This window comes from Lycium barbarum, chromosome 5 (assembly GCF_019175385.1).
Source record: "Lycium barbarum isolate Lr01 chromosome 5, ASM1917538v2, whole genome shotgun sequence".
Lineage (NCBI taxonomy): Eukaryota > Viridiplantae > Streptophyta > Magnoliopsida > Solanales > Solanaceae > Lycium > Lycium barbarum.
In genome coordinates, this window is record NC_083341.1 from 11012923 (window position 1) to 11035645 (window position 22723).

At 38.5% G+C, this 22723-nt stretch overlaps 1 protein-coding gene across 1 annotated transcript; it reads right to left on the reverse strand.

Moving 5' to 3' along the window:
- Positions 1-5839: 5839 nt before the first annotated feature.
- On the reverse strand, positions 5840-22488 carry LOC132639184 (receptor kinase-like protein Xa21). The gene is made up of 4 exons (XM_060355658.1): positions 21876-22488; positions 18890-19171; positions 6952-7233; positions 5840-6186 (listed from the first exon to the last, which is right to left on the reverse strand). Exons 1-4 carry the CDS (start codon positions 22486-22488, stop codon positions 5840-5842), a joined length of 1524 nt encoding a protein of 507 aa, XP_060211641.1.
- Positions 22489-22723: the final 235 nt, after the last annotated feature.

A 22723-nucleotide genomic window follows, 5' to 3' on the forward strand; every position in this document is an offset into this window, starting at 1 on the left:
AATATTCGTTAAGCGATTAGTAGGGTAATTAAAACATTTCTTTCAAAAATCGCTTAAAAAGGAAGCTTTAACACATAAGGGGCAAAAACGTAAATAGTGGGCCCGCCTCAGAACAAATAAGGCGGCGGGCTCAAATTGTGCCCTCTAAACATATAATATCATCTACGAAGGTTGTACAGACATCCTACGACTTTCTGAGTAATTTGGAGCACAATTGCATAATTTCAGAAAAAGCGTATCAAAATGGTTCAATTCTACTGAAGGAAAAACTGAAATTTTGTCTTGCGGATTCCGAGGGCCAAGAGGTCCTTCGAGGCCCGGATCCGACCCTAATACACTAAGGGCATGCCAAGGGAAGAATTGGGTTTGCTTTACATACCTTTCACGCTTCTTAAGCCTTTCCAAACTCACTTCCCGTTTCGTCGAAAAACTGCAATTGGTCAAGTTTACCAATTGTGAGTTATTAATGCCATTATTACAACTTTAATCATATTTGGCTACCGAAATTTCGGCAGCACTTCCCCTATACATATGGCACCCCGAGAATTCAACTCGGCTAGAAATCATCAACAACAACCCAAACGACAACATTAACATCAACAAAGAACATTAAGAACACAAATATCCTTCAACTAGACATTTTCCTCACAAGTTGACATAACCTTCATTTTAATCCAAACTTTCACTAATATCAATAATTTCACATTCATCAACAATCAAGATCATCACCATATAGTTCTAGATACATTTCATATCGTTTGCCTTAAGATATACACTCGATATACATAATATACAACTTTCCGCCAAAATCATAACTTATGCAAAACATCAAATCTTTGGCATCCAACTTCATAACAAGTTTCCAACTTCCAAATTCATCAATGGTCATCACAACTAACAACCAAACAACTTCATTTCCTTAATGTCGGAAAAATCATACTAAAACGACATAAGTTTCTACATTTCAATTCAATACAAACTTATATCATTCTAACTTCATTTACATTACAAACATCACAACAACACTCTAACACATAAAACAACTTAATCCATCCCATTCCATACCACTCCATACCACACGGCCAAATGCTATTTTCATCAATTCATCCAATTTTATTCAACTTTCATTCTCAATATGAATTCCACCATACTTACAACTAGAATACAACATAATTTCAATTCTTCATTAGCATACAATGCATGCATATACACAGCCATACATATATACTACATACCCACTTTGCAAACTTCCATTTCTTCATACAATCAACACATTTCCATAAACTACAACACAATCAAAACTTCATAACACAAATAAAAGGTAGAAATTCTTACCTTTTCTTCAAGTTTTCTTCACTTGGATATATGATCACTTTGGTGAATTGGATGATCCCCACTCCAAACCAACTATATCAAGTTACAAAGGAACCTTGACTTAGTAGGAAAACAACAAGAAATAAATTTTTGGAACAATATTTTTGATGGCTATTTTCCTAAGCCAAACCCGAAACCCCCCTTTTTTTTCTCTTGTTCTTGACTTCTTTCTTGCTTATTTTTTTCTAAGTCTCTTAATGCCTTAAGTCTTCTAATGTCTATCATTTAAAGACTTGGTCACATGACCAAGCACATGACCAAGTAATGGGCTTGGATCATGGCCTTAAGTTAATTAATCCATGGAAATTTAGTACAAATTTTTGGGCTTGGGCCACCATGGCCGGCCACTCCAATGCATTGGGCCTTAAATTCCATTCCATTATTTTTGGCCCAATGACTTATAGTCCACGTTTTGTAATTCCCGAAACTAATTTCCAAAATTCCAAAATTACCCTTAGCCTTGTCCCACACTTTCATGACTCTAATCTTTCATGCATAACCCTTATGTACAACAAAATATCAAATTGATCTTATATCTCAAGAATCCAATATAATTCAAGTCTTTCCAAACGTGTGAAAACACGGGTCATAACAAAATGTAACTAAATGGGCTTAGCCCATTTAAACGCTGCTGCAATCGGTTCTTTTGCCATATGGGCTTTGGCCCAAGAATTTTTCTTTTTATACGCTGCGGATTGGGGCTGACTCGAGAAGAAAGTTTCGTTGGGCTTTGGCCCAACACCGAACGCGGAAGATGACGAGTCCCTTGGACTCGTATGCGATGGTCATGCATAAGAACGAAAGAAAAGGATTAGTATGTAATCAATAAATAAGGCTAAACATATATAATGTAAATTCAAAACAGACCAGTGGATTATGTATATATTGTGTATATTTAAGTATATCTCGTGTATACACATTCATAAGGATACTTAGAAGGGTAATATTGAAAAGCTTTTGCCCCCGTCTTCCTGATGTTGCACAAGTTCCAATGGATTTCATGAATCCCAGGCATGGCTAACACCGGGGAGGGTTCAAGCTTAATCCATAATGACTAACTAACCTCCCTATAAATGTATTAGCTGAAGTATACCAGTCATATACATACATATACATAGCCAATACAGGTATACTTATAATGTAAGGGCATATAAAATCAGAATAGATGCAGAAGCATAACATGCTTTATAGAGCTGTCCGAATCAGTTAACATAAATTAAGCAAACCAACTAACTGCCACACCTCTGATGGCATACCCGAAATGAGGAGATTAAATACTACCTAATCATGAGGAATTTTAACAGGGAAAACAGTGACACTAAGTATTCCTACCAGACACGCTGAACTAAATTAACAGACGAAAGAAAAAGAAAAAGAACTTGAATGTAACAACCAAACGTGAAGAAACCAAACAGGGACAGCAGGATCAGGCAATACAGTAAGCTGAGTAAAAACGAAGAAAGAGACTACCATTACAACTAAATATAATGATCCCAACCAAACCTATATTTAGACTTAGGGAAGTTATTTAATAACATTCTATCTGTGATGACATCGAACACTCAAGCCGCATGCAGATTTCAACTTGTTCAACATACTTAATGAGATTATTCCAAGATATATAAAAGGCACTCCACAAAGGAACACAACATTCAGCAAACAATCAACCAGATGTGCCTACTGGATTCACGTTTAACATGGCATATACCAAATGCCTGGAAACAGAAGAACACAACAAGAGGAAAAGGGGAGAGACACAACATGATGTAAGTAACACAGCTACAATCATAAGTATTAGGCAGAACCAGTTGAATATGAGTGATCAAGTATGAGACAGGTTCTTTAATCGTTTCTAACACAGAAGCATTCACACTAAATGATTTACTCTCGTATAGTCACAAGAGGAACTGAGCAGGCATGACTTCATAAGAGTAGCAAGTACCAACATTTTTTAGGCTAAGTACTTCTGGAGAATATGCATTTAGCAGATTCATGTAACACTTTCAAGAGACAAACAATATATGCAGAGATGGGTAAAACAGGGTCAAATTCAGCAGAGAATGATCTTCTTGACATGCAACTAACATTCCAGCATTAATCAGTCACTAATGCACCTTAAGGTACACATAGAATTCACTTGAGAGATGCGACATGTGTGCAGAATGGTGGACTTGAACTTACAGTCCCCTTTAAACTTGTTAAAAACATTTGTCAACTATTTTCATTAAATAAGACCATATGAGTTTATGCTGATGCCAACAGTCATCTGATATCCTCTAGTAAGCCAAACAGAATTTTAGTGATATCATGCTAAACTAAGAATGAACAAACTAGTGGTGCATACATGGATACATGATTTTGGTGCAAGTGGAATGGACATGAATCATATCATATACTACCCTCATGAGACACACTCAATTCTATTAAATGATACTCTTAGGCAAACACATGACACATGATTTCATTCAAATGAAAGATACACAATATAGTTAAGCAAGATGTAAACCCCATGCACTACTAATCATTCAAGCATGCAAAGCAACTTTCAACATCCATAGACATATATTTAGCCCATACAGAGCCCTCCTAAGTTAGTTTAGGCTTTAACCAACCATAGATGAAACTAAAATTTGTAAACAGGTTGCCCAAACATGTAACTAATCATTTATAGAACAAAACTTACGACAAACCACCCTAGTTTAGATTGAAGATAGCAATGTACACAGCTAGGCAATTACTTGATTGGCAGACCAAACATTCGCACTAAACAAACATGGTTAATTAAAACTAAACCTGACTAGTAAATTACTGAAATGTAGACTAATCACATATATTAACTAAACATGAGTGAAGATCTAGCATAATCAGACAACAAGACAATCAGCCACAGGGGAACTGAAAAAGCTGAAATTAAACTAGACTAAATTAAGACATAAACTTATAGATACTGTTTAACTACTAAACTAAAAGAAAACTAAACCAAACTAAAACATGAACCTATAAATATTATTAACCATTAAACCGAAATTAAACTGATTAAAACAGGAACATACATAATGTTATTCAGCTATTAAACTGAAATTAATCCAACTAAAACAACGAACATGTTGAATACACAAACACTTATCAAGCCACTAGACTGAAATTAAACTAACTAAAGAAGAGTTTGTTCACCTTTTCCGAGTGCAGCGAACGTGGGTGCGGGATCTTGGATCTACACTCGAATCTGAAGCAAACAGCAAGGTAAAAAAAATGACTTAATATTTCCAAGGAATGTCCAATGGTATAGGGGTTAAAAATGTTGATATTCTTTAAAGAGGGATCAAGGCGGCTGAAAAAACTCCCTTAAATGGATCAAAAAGCGGGTATTTATAGGATGATTTTTAGGGTTTTCTGGGTTCGAAATTGGGCGGGATTTTAACATCTAGGGTTTCAAAATGAGTCAAAAATGAATCCGTTTTAATCTCAGTGTTGAAAAAAGTTTTCGAACAGATTTCAAATGGTTTGACTTGGATCTTGCCCGAAAATGGCTCGACCACTTATGGTTTTGGAGATTGTCATATGTCTTGAAGCAAGAGTGGGCAGACCTTTCCCTTTCAATCGACAAACGCATGCAGGTAAGCAGAAGGAAAGGCGAATTTGGTACCAAAATGTGGTAGACAAGACTGTGTATGGTTAAAGATGGGGGGAGAGTTATCTGAAAATGGAAGGGAGAGAGAAAGGGAAAGGAAACGAAGAGGTGCGGCGAATTCATTACTTTAGGTTTAGAGATGAAAAGAAAAGATACGGGTCGGGTCAAACTGAAAGGGTAATGGACTGGTGAATTGAAAATAAATATGGGCTGGGTTGAATATTTCGGATAGTGGGCTGGTTATAAGGGACTGGTCCGAAAATATTAATAGGCTACTAACTTGGGCTCAAATGTTGGAACATATTATGTTTGTTGTTGATGGGCTCGGATTTGGTTGAAGTGTTGGTCTTTCTTCCCTCATTTTTAATTATTCTTGGGCTTCTAACTTAATAACTAATACAATATATACTATGTAAAGACAATTATTAATTAATATGTAGAAAGTAAAGGACTTACTAAAGTATTAACTTATAATTAATTTAATCGAGTATAAATCCTAAAATGAAATGATGACAAACCATAAAAATTCGTCATAAATTAATGCTAGTAATGTTGATAGTAAAATAGTGAAGATGAAAGTAACGATATTAATAGTAGTAGAAATAAAAAATAGTAGTGAAAATGAAGTACTTAGCTCGTTAATAAATTTAGAAGCCCAAGGAAATAAACTGGAATAAAGGAGGGACAAAATTGGGTGTCAACAACCATAATTACAAAAAGAAAGTAACATAGGCTCAAAACCACTCAACTATGAAATTGCAACATGAGGGAATGCTCATTCTGAAGTACAAATAATACAGGACTTCAAGTAGTAGGGACGATCGATGCTAACTTCTATGTTCCCAAAAAGGTTTTGTTAATTTTGCTAAGCCTGTTGACTACATCTTTCGTAGTTATTCTTGATTCTGGCTTTTCCTTTGTGCAATCTAAAGCCAATTCTATCACGGAGGCTATGCAAATTTCACTTTTGGTATTGACTTGTTCTTCCTCATGAAAAAGATTGGCATCCACAAATTCCATCATAGTCCCTGAAAATGCGTGTCTTGTCCATTCCCTCAAGCCGAGATTTTCATTGAATATCCCTTTATCTGTTGGTCTTCTTTTTGCCAAAACCTCCATCAACATGATGCCATAACTGTAAACGTCACATTTTGTGGACACTATCCCCTCCGAGCCAAATTCTTAGAAAAGAATGAAAATGAAAAAAAAAAAGTTATTTGAATTTTAACAATAATTTTGTACAAATAAAGACTTGGTTTTCGAGTTCTAGAATTTGAAAAGGCTTAATTATGATAAGAGAAAGGGCTTATGATAAGTGAAAAAAGAAGAAAACTAGTATAGGTACTGTTGACACCCAATTTTGTCCCACCTTTCCTCCAAAATACCTATTTTTCACTTCTAATATTTTGGCAACTTTAAAAAATAATTATTTGCATTTTTACTATAATTAGCTTTTATTAATACCGGCATTTCATTATCCTGTCATTATCTTTTACTACCGTCATTACTACCATTATTATTATTACTATTATTATTATTATTTTGTTACTATTTTTATTATTACTAGTATTATCAAAATTATCATTTCAGCATTTTTTACCGTCTTACGCACACGCATCGCATTTATCTTCGCATAATTAGATAACAACATTTACTTACTGTTGAATTTCAAATATTATTGCACTGCTATTATGACGGCATATAATTTATTATCCGAGTATTAGTAATTGCACATTTTATATTAAGTAATTTAAATTGGTCTTTTATTTTAATGTAGTAGCCCAATCAACTCATAAACATTTTTGACCAGCCCATATTTTGATCCCAATTTTTTAGACCAGTCCATGTTTTAATTCACTAGTTCATCCTTTAATACCCAGTCTAAAAATTGACCCAGTCCACAAATGGACCGGGTCCGATCCATTTTTCCCTTCATTTTCCTTTACCTCTACACGCCGCACACCACCCCCATCCCTGTTCTCTCTCTCTTTCCCTCTTCTCTTCTCTGTCATCGCTCATCTTTCCCACCTTCCCTTGTCTCCCCACGCCACTGCCTTTCCATTCCTCCCTGTCCCCCACGCGTCTGTCACCCCATTCCCTCTTTGTTCCCCGTTCTTCTCTCTCTCCCGCTCCTCCCTCTTTCTTCAACGCCAAAAGATCAAAAACCCTATAAATGGTGGTGGGTTGAATCGGGAAAGGGGGCTTTTTGGAATGGCGAAAAAACCTCCCTGAAAAGAAGTTCCTCAGCTTTGAATACTCCTGAAAATATCAGTCCCTAATCGCACGAATTTCCCTCTTTAAATATTAGTTTTAATTTTCTAAATATCGATTCAAGCACTAAATTCTTTTCTGTTTTGCCCTTGTTATTTGTTTGAATCCGACCGCGCGCAAGTTCGGATTTCGTGGTGTTTCGAGGTAGATTGGAAACCCCGCGCCTCACTTCGCTGCACCCGAAGAAGGTAATTCTCTCATTATCTTAGCATTTCTATTTTGATTCTGCCGATTATGATTTTATATTAGCTTCGAGATTAGTTGATTTATTAGCTTTTATTAGAAGTAGATTAGATTAGTAGTTTCAGTAATTTCCTTCTTTATTTTAGAATTCTTCTACTTTTAACTCTATGTGTCTGTGTCGTATAAGATTAGCTTAAGTTTGTTTTATCTAGCTAAAAAAATTAGTTTTCCTTGCTACTGTATGAAAATATGAAGTTTTTACTATGTTCTCTTTGCGTTTTTCTCCCTTAGTATATGGTGAAGGTCAATGTTAAGAGCAATTAGTTAAAACTCAGCAACTTGTTATCTTTAACGGAGATAGAACTAAGCATAACCAATACGTTACCTTTTCTGGCTCTGGATTTTGATTAAACATTGACCTAATTTTGTTCATGATCCAAGAATAGTCGTACCATGCTAAACGTAACTAAAATGTAAGCTGTTTGCCAACCGGAACAGAGCCATTAGTTATGAATATTTTGTTAATTTCAAGTGTGGTTCCGCCTTAGCTTTCCCTCACTGTGGTGTTTCCAATTAATGAGTTTCCCTTTTCTTTCAGAATCTGTTTAAGTGATTTTCCTCCTTCCTTTCATTTTACAATCCTATTCTTCTATGTGGTTTGCTTTGAAATTCTCGTTTCTGTTTATTTGCGTTCATGTTATAGGTTTTCTTATCACGGCTGTTTCTTAGTTGTTGGTATTAGTTAGCTTTTGCTCGCTGTTCTTCTATGTGGTTTGCTTTTAAAATAATGTCGCTCATGTTTTTTTTAGCTTCTTTTGTTGTTTTTCTATACTTGGGTTAAAGTAAAGAAGGAACTAATTAATTTGTTACATTTTCTCAGAACAATAATAGCTTTTGTCACGGTTGGGTGCTAATCTTTATCTCTTTTCCCCTTTCTTTTACATGTACACATCGGAACAAACGGAGTCGTAATTCGGGATTTTATCAAAACAAAGTCTCAAGAGGAGACTCAGCACACCCATCCATAGAGTCATCTCGCGCCGCAATTCTTAGATCGCATCGGGCAGGCGAAACTCGTTAGAGGCCGCCTATAACGTTTTTATTCTTTTTTTTCGTATCATTCATTTCCTTTCATCCATTTTTATGATTGCTGATTTGTCTGCGTTTTGGATTGTGTGTGTTTTAAAATTAGGTGGAGAACCTATGATTCAGGTAGGATTAGAAAGGGGTAGGTTCTGTCATTTAGGATTACCACTCTAAAAACTAAATACTTATTTTTCATCATACAGAGTGCATCATTCATATAATAATATTTTAAACTTGTTAGCTATAAGTTATTTTTTTTTTCCTTCTTTTCTCAAAAGCTATTTTCTTAAATTTTTTTAAACCTCAATTAATTAACCTAAGATTGGCCGGATAACTGTAGTTAACGGATTCTAAAGAATGCCTAACCCCTTCCCTTTAGGATAATATAGAACCCTTACTTAGAATCACACTGATTAAGCAGGATATTAACGGAGGTTTAGTTAGCTTTACCTTAGTTAATAATTAGGTGTCCTAATTCACCGTAAAATCAATTAGGTGGCGACTCCTTAAAATAAAGCAATTTAGGAATCTCCAATATGTTGTACTCCGATTCAACCCGGTTAAAAAGGGGTATGACAGCTTGGCGACTCCGCTGGGGAATTCTAGGTACTAACCATAACAAACTTAGGTTAATAATTATTTTTGGTTGTTTTCTTTATGCTTGCTTTTATCGTTGCCTTGTTTGTTTCTTTTATGTTCTTTTAAGTATTTGCTTTATTATATGAAATTTTCTATGTAGTAATATGTTACTGCTTTCCTTAAATTGGCATTCCGTTCATATTTCCTCCACTTTTGGAAAACTCACACTATCACACGTACACGCGAGGTGTGTTTTGCGCACCCGCAAATTTTCTTCGTAGAATCCAAATTTTAGGAGAGTTGGCGTATGCGCGGGGTGCCCGAGTAACGGGGACCGCGTAGCCTTCTCACTCGAGTAGTCCGCTCGGGAACCTTGTGTCTAGTAAGATAAATCTTAGAAAACTTAAGATAGAGCTTTGCCACCAATTTTATTAAGTCATGCATGCATAAGCCTTAGGTGGGTCGGTCCTTGGTAGCGACTCCACAATTAGGAAACCTACCAAATTGTCGACGGGTTTCATAACCCAACGACCAACAAGCATATTGTGTGTAACGCGATAATGATAGAAGGATCCAAGCTTAATCATGACATGTCGAGTTTGGGAATGTAAGTTTGAAAGAATCAAGTTTGATGTTCTTAGGAAAGTCCGAGATTCTGTTTCGAATTTGTATTTGAACTGTGATTGAAGGTTTGAATGAGTTTTGTTCATCTAGAAATCATAAGTTGTTACCTTTGCTGTTTGACATTACAGTATATGCTCAAATGTTTGTTACAATGCCTCCCTCTTTGATTTCAAGTATCATGGCTGAAAAATTATTTATGATGTTAGTTAAAAGGAACAATCAACTTCTACTTCATTGTATTGGCCTCTATCATTTGCAATAAGAGGTGTTAGTCTTTTAATCTCTTCTTCCTCTATATAGTTGTTTGCTTTGTGTATTGCATTATAGTCTGGTTGTTTGTTTTAAAAATAAATAAATATGATTTTTGATCTCGTCTGGTCATACCTCCTTCAGCTTTGAAAACTTGTCTAAGCCATGCCTTGCTTACTCTCCACTGGCCAAACGTAAACAACATAATAAGTCTTATCTCCTGTGTTAAACTGCTCAAGAGATGTAAAAAGGATAAGGCGACTAGGGGGTGGAAGGTTCCCCACTTCTAAATAATAATTGTTTGAGTGATTTCCTTTGAAGGTAGATTAAGAGATGTCGTTTGTTTGAAGTGTTGGAGTGATTGTGTGAAGATGTTTGACTCCCCGTCATTAATATTAACCCATGTTTTAATGTTACAAAAAAAAAAAAAATGGTTACCCTATTTGATACCAGTGCTGCTCTAGGGGTAAAATTGTCGCTGTGTTCTTGAGCGTTGAAATCACGCTTGCTATATTTTGAATTCTGGGAAAAAAGATGCGTTTTTTTTGTGACTCGAGTTATTGCTTTGTTTTACAAAAGATACCCTGCTGGTGCTGCTGAGTTTCAAGAAACGTAAGCTACATTGACAATGTCTGTATGATTGGTATGTTAGGAAACAATGTCCTAGAATCTGCATATAACACTGTAAAGTAGCCTGAAGCTTGTCTTTTCTCTAATACTTTGAATCATGCCTTGTCTGACCCTCTGAAATTGCCCTTTGCCTGAATTGTGCCAAAATGACTCAAGTATCATCATGTCTTCTTTAAAATTACAAGTCTGCACTCAATATGCATAAACTTCGACTGCTATGTGCACCTTCATAATCTCTAATTGAAACCAGTGAAAATGTCATTTGCATGGATTAAGTTGGATCGAACTGCTGCCTGTCAGTATGCATGATTCTTCCATCTTTTTCCTATTATCCAAGGAATCTGTTAAGTATCACTGATTACTGTAAAGTAGTAAATAAGCACCCTTGTCATGACAAATGGAATTGACGTGAAACTCTCTGCTTTCTTCTCTTGTCTTTCGAGCTTGGTGAGGTAGTTTGATGTTAATGGTCAGTCTTTAGGTTTACTTTATTTTTTTTTGAAAAGTGTTGAGGTTGTTTTGACTCTCTGATAATTATTTCCAGTGATTGGCTACTTAGTATTCTTTAAGCCGATAGAGAATTCTTGATACTCATTCTTCACCCCTTTCTTCTTTGCATGACCGGGGAGTCCACAAACCTCCTTGAATTTGCTAAGTTTGATTTCTTACTTGATGTGTTTGTTGCCATAATTCGTTGACTAAGTTGTTGTTATATATTGTGAGGACAGTTGCCATGTTCAGCTACTACACTTACCTCTCTGTTGTTGTTGCCTTTTGAACAAAAGTTGCATTTGAGTTGTTAAACTGAAGTTGGAGCTGCTATGTTGCACTAAAGTCTGCTACACTTTAGCTACTATATTCTGATAATGTCATCTTTCTCCTTATGAAAGTAAAAGATACTACTCTAGTTGCATTTTGGCCATTCCGTTGATTTGTTTTAGCCACGAGTTACTATATTGCTAATTCCTTTGAACCTAAATTGCTGCTATATTTTGTGGAAATAAGACACCACATTTTGGAAATTCAAACCTCAGTTCTGTAGTGATATATCGCCAGCATTTTTGAGCCAACTTGTGGCCACATAGTTATACAAGACTGTTGTGTTTGGCTGTTGTACTGTTTTGCTCGCTTTCTTGCCAAGGTTGGGTTGTTAATTGTGCTACTGAGTAGCTGGCATATTTTGAAACTTGAAGTGTGGCCTGGCTGCTTAAACTACTACTGCTATTCGTTTTTGCTAGAGTTGAAGCATATTTGCTGCACTATCGAGCCGAATTTTCGGCTAAACTTTGAGGTCACTTTGTTGTCACCTTCGAGGGGAACTGCTGCTAGCTATCATTGCTACTCTGTTGCACTTGTTTCACTCCCTGTAGTTATGATTTGAGGACGACGACTGCTGCGTTTTTCAATGCTTTTAAAGTATTGTGATCTGGGGCTCTATGTACGCAACAGCGGATGTCATGAGGATTCGGAGACTCGAGACGACAACAAGCCTCAGTTCGTTGTCACGGAGTTGTTTCATTTGGCGAGAATGGTTGCTGTGTGGTTGCTGCATTTTATGAGGCGAAACAGATGCCATAATTGATGTCCCAATGCTACAGTTAAGACGAAACAACTGCTGCATATCAAGATGGTTAGGTAGTTGTTTATGAATCGATTTTTCTGGTAAACATTTTGAGAGAATGTGCTAAACTTTAAGCCGTTGTTTGCTGCTATATTCCGACTCATCTCTGCGGTATTTCGGGTCAACTTGTGGCCTCATATTGATGGAAATAGTGGTTGTCCTCTCAAAGTTTTAATGCTATCTTTGGTGCCATTTGGGACTGCCTACAGTTTCTTTTATTACTGCATTTTGCTGTTATCTAGTAGCTGCTGTCTGTGGTTGCCTATTGCTGAAAACGAACAAATAACTACACTTGACGAGGTATACAATTGATGGTTTTTTTTTTTTGCTGCGTTCCTGATACTGTTATACGTTGGCAGATAGCTGATGCGCCAAGCCTATTATTATAGCATTTAAAGGTAGAACTTGTTGTATCGTAGTGTCCAGTTGCGACAATTCAATAGGAGATGAACAAAATCAGTTCTCGCCCTTGAGTTCATGTTGTGTTTTGATGACTGAATTACCGCCTATTTAAAAAAGGGAACATATGCTTATTTGAAGAAATAGCTGCTGCTATATGTTTCAGGTTGCACTTGATTAAAAAACACCCTAATTCGAACATGATGCCACACTTGGGCCTTTTATTCCCAAACTCAAGTGTCTTAATTAAATGGCATGGATCCTTCTATCATATTCTCGAATATGTGGCGTTAGGCCTACCTCTGGCATAAAGAGGCCCCTGCATATTAGGACGTGCTATTAATACCGGTGTTAAAACTTTGTAAGTCGTTTGCCTGCTTGCCTACTTGTTAAGTGATTTGCTGGAATTTATTTGTAATATGCTCGCACTTGAATTTATTTGCGATTATTTGATGCTAAGAGAATTATTTGAATTTATTTTCTACTTGTTTAGTTTTAATTCTAAAGAGGTTGCCTAGCATTGAATATTGTGTTGGCTGGGAATCTGCGTTAAGGACAAAATACAATGGCAAAAAGATTTGAATCATTCAACATTGGTGTGGGATTGGTGCAAGCGCAAAATGAGGATAGCGAGAAGAATGTGGTACCAAGAAGCGTGTTGGTCAATTTGGGAAATACCTTCAGCCTTCTTCCTAACACAAGTTCAACTTCCAGCTCAACCCAAAACATTTCCTTCACTATTTCTCCTCACCCAGCTCCTACATATATACCACCAAGATTCTCTATTGAACCAGAAACTTTGCAAGTCACGTGGATGCCTAATGTTCAAAAGCCTGCATTCGCAGCACCCTTCACAGAAAACCAGCAGAATCAGCTAGCGACATGCCCATACAAGAGATTGAGAAATGAAACAAATGCAATTAATTGGGATGACTCGGATAGAGAGCTTCACAATTTAAGGATAATTGTCGAAGAAGAGATGCGGGCAAGAAATGTCCAAAGTTTAAGATATGAAAGCTTGTGCATGCTTCCAAATGTTGAGTTGCCGCCAGGATTCAAAGTGCCAAAATTCAACACCTTCAATGGCAGAGGAAATCCTATTACGCACTTAAAGGACTATTGTAGCAGATTAATGGGAATTGGACACGATGAAGCCATACGAATGAAATTGTTCATTCAGAGCCTATCAGGGTTAGCATTAGATTGGTACACAGAACAAGACTTTCGCAAATGGTACACATGGGAGGACATGGCCCGCGACTTTGTAGAACATTTCAAATTTAACATCGGGGTTAGTCCGAACCTTTATGATATGCTTGAGATAGAAAGAATGCCACATGAGTCTTTCCAGGAATATGCCATCGGATGGAGATTGGAAGCTTCAAAGATACGCCCTCCATTGCCCGAGAATGAATTGATTTCAGCTTTCATCCACATGCAAAAGGGCATATATTATGAAAAGTTGTTATGTGCGCGGTTACGTGACTTTTCTGATCTAATTCAAATTGGAAAGCAAGTAGAAGCGGGCATTCGAGCAGGAAGAATTGTTGACACTTCATCAGTACAAGCAACTTTTCAAGTTGAGACATTCAACAACTTGCAAGGCAAAAAGAGAGAAACTGACTCAGCTGTCAGGTCTACATATCAGCCGCAATCACGACAGAACTATCAAGTTTCACGTGATCATATATCTCTTCATCAACGAGGCTTTCAATATCAACCCGATCAAGCACAGTCTAGCTTACGACAGTCAGAGCACGTAAAATTCCGCATTTTTACTCCTCTTGAAGAGTCATTAACCAGCATATTTGCGAGAGTGAAAGCTAAGGGACTCCTGAAGCCAAAGAAATGATGGATCCCTAAAAGCCTACCGCCAGATTTCGATTGGTCCAAGAGTTGTGCTTACCACTCTAATATTCCAGGTCATGACACAGAAAATTGCCCGGCACTTAAGCATAAGATCCAGAACATGATCGAAAAGGATAAGATAAGTATGCAACAAAATAAATTGTGCGACAACGATGGCCCTCCAGTTGCAAATGCAATTATTGTTACCGGTGATCCATCAAAATTAGCACCGAGACATTTGAAAAGGAAGCGTGGAACTAAGTAAGATGATTGAAAGGATCTACTGTCACTAGCATTCTCCACCCACTTGCCTCATGATCAACTTTCCTTCTTGTAATTTTTGCTAAAGCTTTGTATTATGAACTACGTTCGACCTGATTCCTGTTGGTAGCGGGATACGTAGGCGCCTATGGTGGGTTCGATCTTAATATAGTGAAAATTTCACTTTCCTACGAAGCAACACTGGGGCAGCTTTGCAAATGGCCTATCATTATTCGACAAAAGCATGAATCGAAATCTCGAGCAATATATTAGCGTCACCAGATTGTTGCAATGCCATCACCACGAGAAATGCAGATTCAACGCCAAAGCTTTGGTGTTCAATGCAAGGCAACCATGTTATTTTACACTAACGAATTTTCTTTGAGTAACGCAGGGGCATATTTTAGCTATTTCTGAAGGATATCGCACAGTATCAAGACGGCCATTACGAGATTCGGATAAAGCAAAGGGCAAAGCCAACTTAATATTAATTAAATTTGAAACTCACAAATTTCTTCGAGTGCAGGAACTTTTGGCAGGGTAGAAGGTCCCCAAGTCTTCAGCATTGCATCATGAATATTTGTTGCTGTAAATTACGCATTGCGTCAAAACTCGTCTCACCGCATATAAATCAAGCATCGCAAAAGCTCTTCGCTCCGCACTAATTTTTAGTAATCATAAATCAAGCACTGCATTTAGGCTCGTCCGCCTTTAATTGGACATTTTAGGCTTGTTCGCCTTTAATTGCACATTTTAGGCTAGTCCGCCTTTAATAGGACAGTTTAGGCTAGTCCGCCTTTAATAGGACATTTTAGGCTGAGCACCGCCTTTTATATGTTGTGTGGGCTGTGCACCGCCCCTTTGAAATTTTAGCATAAGACCGAGCACCGCCTTCTATCTCAATTTTATTCTGCTTTGTAATTTGAACTACGCTTGACCTGATTCCCTTAGTGGGATCCATAGGCAGCCTATGTCAGGCTCGGTCTCGTCATTCGCAAAAGCAACATCCTCCTATACCAGAAACTGGGACAAATTTTAAGGGCATCACCGCAAAAACTCAATATCCTCCTATACCAGAAACTGGGACAGTTTTAAGGGGCATCATCGCAAAACGACACCCTCTTATGCGAGTAACTGGAATAATTTTTAAGGGCATCATCGCAAGCGACATCGAGAAACATGAAAGAGAATATGGCCAACAGAGTCATCAGGCAAAAAGAAGACTTGGGAGAAAGGACGCTCGCTTTGTTTCACGGTTCCCAAGTTGCAGAAGCCAAAATATATAATGTTCGCAGCCTTGCAAGGATTGCACGTCGAACGGTGTGATATTTCTTATAACAATTATGCCTCTCGAGTATCAATAATTTGCGAGATTCGCAACAAATTAATGCTTGAGTCTTGCAAATGATTTTTCAAACCTGTCGATGCACAAACATTTCCTATTGCTTTCAAATGCCTTCCATAAATGCTTTCAAATACAATGCGCATGCACTATTGCTTTAAATGCCCCGCACTGCACTACTGTTTTCAAAATACCCTGCACTGCAAAAGCAACCGCACCTGCATTACATTATTACTTTCAAATGCCCTGCAAAGGCACATCATCATTGTTCGCAAAAGCACCGCATTTAGGCCCGTCCGCCTTTAATAGGACATTTAGGCTCGTCTGCCTTTAATAGGACTTTAGGCTCGTCCGCCTTTAATAGGACACTTTAGGTTTGTTCGCCTTTAATTGAACATTTTAGGTTAGTCTGCCTTTAATAGGACAGTTTAGGCTAGTCCGCCTTTAATAGGACATTTTGGGCTGTGCACCGCCCTTTTAAATTTCTTCATAAGGCTGTGCACCGCCTTTCATATGATGCATGGGCTGCGCACCGCCCTTCGCATCGCTTTCATATATTGCCTGGGCCATGCACCGCCCTTTTAAATTTCTGCATAAGGCCATGCACCGCCTTTCATATGATGCATGGGTTGCGCACCGCCCTTCGCATCGCTTTCATATATTGCCTGGGCCATGCACCGCCCTTTTAAATTTCTGCATAAGGCCATGCACCGCCTTTCATACGATGCATGGGTTGCGCGCCGCCCTTCGCATCGCTTTCATATATTGCCTGGGCCATGCACCGCCCTTTTAAATTTCTGCATAAGGCTGCGCACCGCCTTTCATATGATGCATGGGCTGCGCACCGCCCTTGCATCGCTTTCATATATTGCCTGGGCCATGCACCGCCCTTTTAAATTTCTGCATAAGGCTGTGCACCGCCTTTCATATGATGCATGGGCTGCGCACCGCCCTTTGCATCGCTCTCATATACTGCCTGGGCCATGCACCGCCCTTTTAAATTTTTGCATAAGGCTGCGCACCACCTTTCATATGATGCATGGGCTGCGCACCGCCCTATGCATCGCTTTCATATATTGCTTGGGCCATGCAACGCCCATTTAAATTTCTGCATAAGGCTGAGCACCGCCTTTCATATGTTACATGGGCCATGCACCGCCTTTTGTAATTCGCACCGCCCTTTTAAATTTCTGCATAAGGCTGCGCACCGCCTTTCATATGATGCATGGGCTGCGCACCGCCCTTGCATCGCTTTCATATATTGCCTGGGCCATGCACCGCCCTTTTAAATTTCTGCATAAGGGCTGTGCACCGCCTTTCATATGATGCATGGGCTGCGCACCGCCCTTTGCATCGCTCTCATATACTGCCTGGGCCATGCACCGCCCTTTTAAATTTTTGCATAAGGCTGCGCACCACCTTTCATATGATGCATGGGCTGCGCACCGCCCTTTGCATCGCTTTCATATATTGCTTGGGCCATGCAACGCCCATTTAAATTTCTGCATAAGGCTGAGCACCGCCTTTCATATGTTACATGGGCCATGCACCGCCTTTTGTAATTCGCACCGCCCTTTGAAAATTTCCGCATAAGGCATCGCACCCCACCTGCCTCGCTTATTTATTTTCAAATGCCTCTGCGTATGCTCGCAGCCGCATTGCACCGCACTTGCATCGCTTTACTTCAATATTTATTTTTACTGACTATTTTTGTCTAGTTTAAAGTTTCGCAGGAGCTTTAGAGCAACATGGAACTTTTTCTTCGGTAGCGAACTGGGGCAATACGTCGGGAAGGATAAGCAAACTTCCGACAAGGGTCAATGATCTACCTCGAACACTCGGCTCCAATTCCAAATATCCCGCTCGCGTTCCAACACACTCCATTTTCAGGGTTCTATCACAATACCCAGTGTCATCATAACTCGACACTGGGACAATATTTTTGCGAAGATTCGCATCAAATCGTGAGTTGCCAGTCATAGGTGTCGTAGTCTCCCCAGAACTACACACGGCCTGATTCTCGTGCAGCCCGAGATATGTAGGCGATTCAGAGACCGGAGTTCGGCCGTAATTTTTTCTTTACCCTTAGCCTCCAAAATCCCTTAGTCGGGACAAAATAGGCTACTCAGTCAACGTCTTTGCCCGAAAATTCTTTTCATCATTACCGGGCAAAGAGGGACAAGTTGTTGACACCCAATTTTGTCCCACCTTTCCTCCAAAATACCTATTTTTCACTTCTAATATTTTGGCAACTTTAAAAAATAATTATTTGCATTTTTACTATAATTAGCTTTTATTAATACCGGCATTTCATTATCCTGTCATTATCTTTTACTACCGTCATTACTACCATTATTATTATTACTATTATTATTATTATTATTATTTTGTTACTATTTTTATTATTACTAGTATTATCAAAATTATTATTTCAGCATTTTTTACCGTCTTACGCACACGCATCGCATTTATCTTCGCATAATTAGATAACAACATTTACTTACTGTTGAATTTCAAATATTATTGCACTGCTATTATGACGACATATAATTTATTATCCGAGTATTAGTAATTTCACATTTTATATTAAGTAATTTAAATTGGTCTTTTATTTTAATGTAGTAGCCCAATCAACTCATAAACATTTTTGACCAGCCCATATTTTGATCCCAATTTTTTAGACCAGTCCATGTTTTAATTCACTAGTCCATCCTTTAATACCCAGTCTAAAAATTGACCCAGTCCACAAATGGACCGGGTCCGATCCATTTTTCCCTTCATTTTCCTTTACCTCTACACGCCGCACACCACCCCCATCCCTGTTCTCTCTCTCTTTCCCTCTTCTCTTCTCTGTCATCGCTCATCTTTCCCACCTTCCCTTGTCTCCCCACGCCACTGCCTTTCCATTCCTCCCTGTCCCCCACGCGTCTGTCACCCCATTCCCTCTTTGTTCCCCGCTCTTCTCTCTCTCCCGCTCCTCCCTCTTTCTTCAACGCCAAAAGATCAAAAACCCTATAAATGGTGGTGGGTTGAATCGGGAAAGGGGGCTTTTTGGAATGGCGAAAAAACCTCCCTGAAAAGAAGTTCCTCAGCTTTGAATACTCCTGAAAATATCAGTCCCTAATCGCACGAATTTCCCTCTTTAAATATTAGTTTTAATTTTCTAAATATCGATTCAAGCACTAAATTCTTTTCTGTTTTGCCCTTGTTATTTGTTTGAATCCGACCGCGCGCAAGTTCGGATTTCGTGGTGTTTCGAGGTAGATTGGAAACCCCGCGCCTCACTTCGCTGCACCCGAAGAAGGTAATTCTCTCATTATCTTAGCATTTCTATTTTGATTCTGCCGATTATGATTTTATATTAGCTTCGAGATTAGTTGATTTATTAGCTTTTATTAGAAGTAGATTAGATTAGTAGTTTCAGTAATTTCCTTCTTTATTTTAGAATTCTTCTACTTTTAACTCTATGTGTCTGTGTCGTATAAGATTAGCTTAAGTTTGTTTTATCTAGCTAAAAAAATTAGTTTTCCTTGCTACTGTATGAAAATATGAAGTTTTTACTATGTTCTCTTTGCGTTTTTCTCCCTTAGTATATGGTGAAGGTCAATGTTAAGAGCAATTAGTTAAAACTCAGCAACTTGTTATCTTTAACGGAGATAGAACTAAGCATAACCAATACGTTACCTTTTCTGGCTCTGGATTTTGATTAAACATTGACCTAATTTTGTTCATGATCCAAGAATAGTCGTACCATGCTAAACGTAACTAAAATGTAAGCTGTTTGCCAACCGGAACAGAGCCATTAGTTATGAATATTTTGTTAATTTCAAGTGTGGTTCCGCCTTAGCTTTCCCTCACTGTGGTGTTTCCAATTAATGAGTTTCCCTTTTCTTTCAGAATCTGTTTAAGTGATTTTCCTTCTTCCTTTCATTTTACAATCCTATTCTTCTATATGGTTTCTTTGAAATTCTCGTTTCTGTTTATTTGCGTTCATGTTATAGGTTTTCTTATCACGGCTGTTTCTTAGTTGTTGGTATTAGTTAGCTTTTGCTCGCTGTTCTTCTATGTGGTTTGCTTTTAAAATAATGTCGCTCATGTTTTTTTTAGCTTCTTTTGTTGTTTTTCTATACTTGGGTTAAAGTAAAGAAGGAACTAATTAATTTGTTACATTTTCTCAGAACAATAATAGCTTTTGTCACGGTTGGGTGCTAATCTTTATCTCTTTTCCCCTTTCTTTTACATGTACACATCGGAACAAACGGAGTCTTAATTCGGGATTTTATCAAAACAAAGTCTCAAGAGGAGACTCAGCACACCCATCCATAGAGTCATCTCACGCCGCAATTCTTAGATCACATCGGGCAGGCGAAACTCGTTAGAGGCCGCCTATAACGTTTTTATTCTTTTTTTTCGTATCATTCATTTCCTTTCATCCATTTTTATGATTGCTGATTTGTCTGCGTTTTGGATTGTGTGTGTTTTAAAATTAGGTGGAGAACCTATGATTCAGGTAGGATTAGAAAGGGGTAGGTTCTGTCATTTAGGATTACCACTCTAAAAACTAAATACTTATTTTTCATCATACAGAGTACATCATTCATATAATAATATTTTAAACTTGTTAGCTATAAGTTATTTTTTTTTCCTTCTTTTCTCAAAAGCTATTTTCTTAAATTTTTTTAAACCTCAATTAATTAACCTAAGATTGGCCGGATAACTGTAGTTAACGGATTCTAAAGGATGCCTAACCCCTTCCCTTTAGGATAATATAGAACCCTTACTTAGAATCACACTGATTAAGCAGGCTATTAACGGAGGTTTAGTTATGTGAGGACCCACAGCTGGGCGCTAACCATACTGTGAACCTCTGGGTATCTGACCCCATAACTGACTGCTGTGGCATCTGCGCCCTGCTGACTAGTCATGACTACTGGAGGTATTGTATGGCAGGAAATCACAGACAATTCGAGATAGCACGCTGCAGCGCCTCGAACCCGTGACCTCAAGCCCTTTACATTCCCCTGAGGGAATCGACTCTTACCAGTTGAGCTGCAGCTCAACTGGTAAGAGGCGCTTCCTTCGGGAGGACAAAGGGCCTGAGGTCACGGGTTCGAAGCTCTGCAGGGCGCAGCGAACTGGTGTGATTTCACTGCCACAATAATGCAGTGTACATGAGCAAGTCATGGAGGGCAACCCGCAGCATGCATGGGTTACACCTGCGGATCCTCAAACACAAGTCGCCTTTTTTTGTGAGGACCCACAGCTGGGCGCTGACCATGCTGTGAACCTCTGGGTATCTGACCCCATAACTGACTGCTGTGGCATCTGCGCCCTGCTGACTAGTCATGACATACTCAGGTATTGTATGAGCAAGAGACACAGACAATTCGATATACGCTGCAGCGGCTAGTATCGAACCCGTGACCTCTCCCCTTTTGTCCTCCCGAAGGAGACGACTCTTACCAATTGAGCTGCAGCTCAACTGGTAAGAGGCGCTCCATCAGGGGGACAAAGAGCCTGAGGTCACGGGTTCGAAGCGCTGCAGCGTGTGCGAACTGTCTGTGATTTCACTGCCACAATTACTCAGTAGTCCATGCACAGTATGGTTAGCGCCCAGCTGTGGGTCCTCACAAGTTAGCTTTACCTTAGTTAATAATTAGGTGTCCTAATTCACTGTAAAATCAATTAGGTGGCGACTCCTTAAAATAAAGCAATTTAGGAATCTCCAATATGTTGTACTCCGATTCAACCCGGTTAAAAAGGGGTATGACAGGTACCTGGTGCAATGTAACCAAGAGTGCCTAATGTCTTGGTATGTGTCATTGAGTTGCTTACAACCAATATCTTAGAGATGCCGAAATCACCAACGTGAGCCACCATAGCGTCATCCAAAAGAACATTGGTTGGCTTTAGGTCGCAATGAACTATCGGAGTGTCATGGCCATGATGTAGATATTCAATTGCTATAGCCACGTCAAGCATTATGGTGACTCTTTTAAGAAGGTTCAAGTGGCATTCTTCTCTGTGCAACAAATTATCAAGACTTTCATTTGGCATATATTCCAGAACAATTGCTCTTAGGTGTTCACTAGAGCAAGAAGTAATCACTGTTACAAGATTTCTATGCCTAATGTTTCTCATCACTCCACATTCAGTATCAAACCTTTTGTATAGTTCCTCATCTTGTAAATTCAGAACCTTTATTGCCACCATAGTTTCACCAAATAACGCACCTTTGTACACATAGCCAGAACTTCCCACACCAATTAAATTTGATCCATTAAATTTGTTTGTGGCTCGTTGAATCTCGGGATAAGAAACTAATTGATAAGTCCTGATCTCTAGTACCTTTTCTACATCTTTGGACCTTCCTTTCTTCCGTCGTCTCATTATCCAGATTGAAGCCAACAAGAATATCAGAAAAGATGAAATAACCACTGGAATAACGACTTTTAGCACAAGCTTCTAAGACTTTGATTGTTTTTCAGGATTAGTGATAGCACAAACTGGAACCCCAAATATGTGCTTTCCACATAGACCTTTGTTCCCTCAAAAATATTGTGGAGTGGAATTTGCAAACACGCCACCTCTAGGTATTCCACCTTCTAAATCATTAAATGAAACA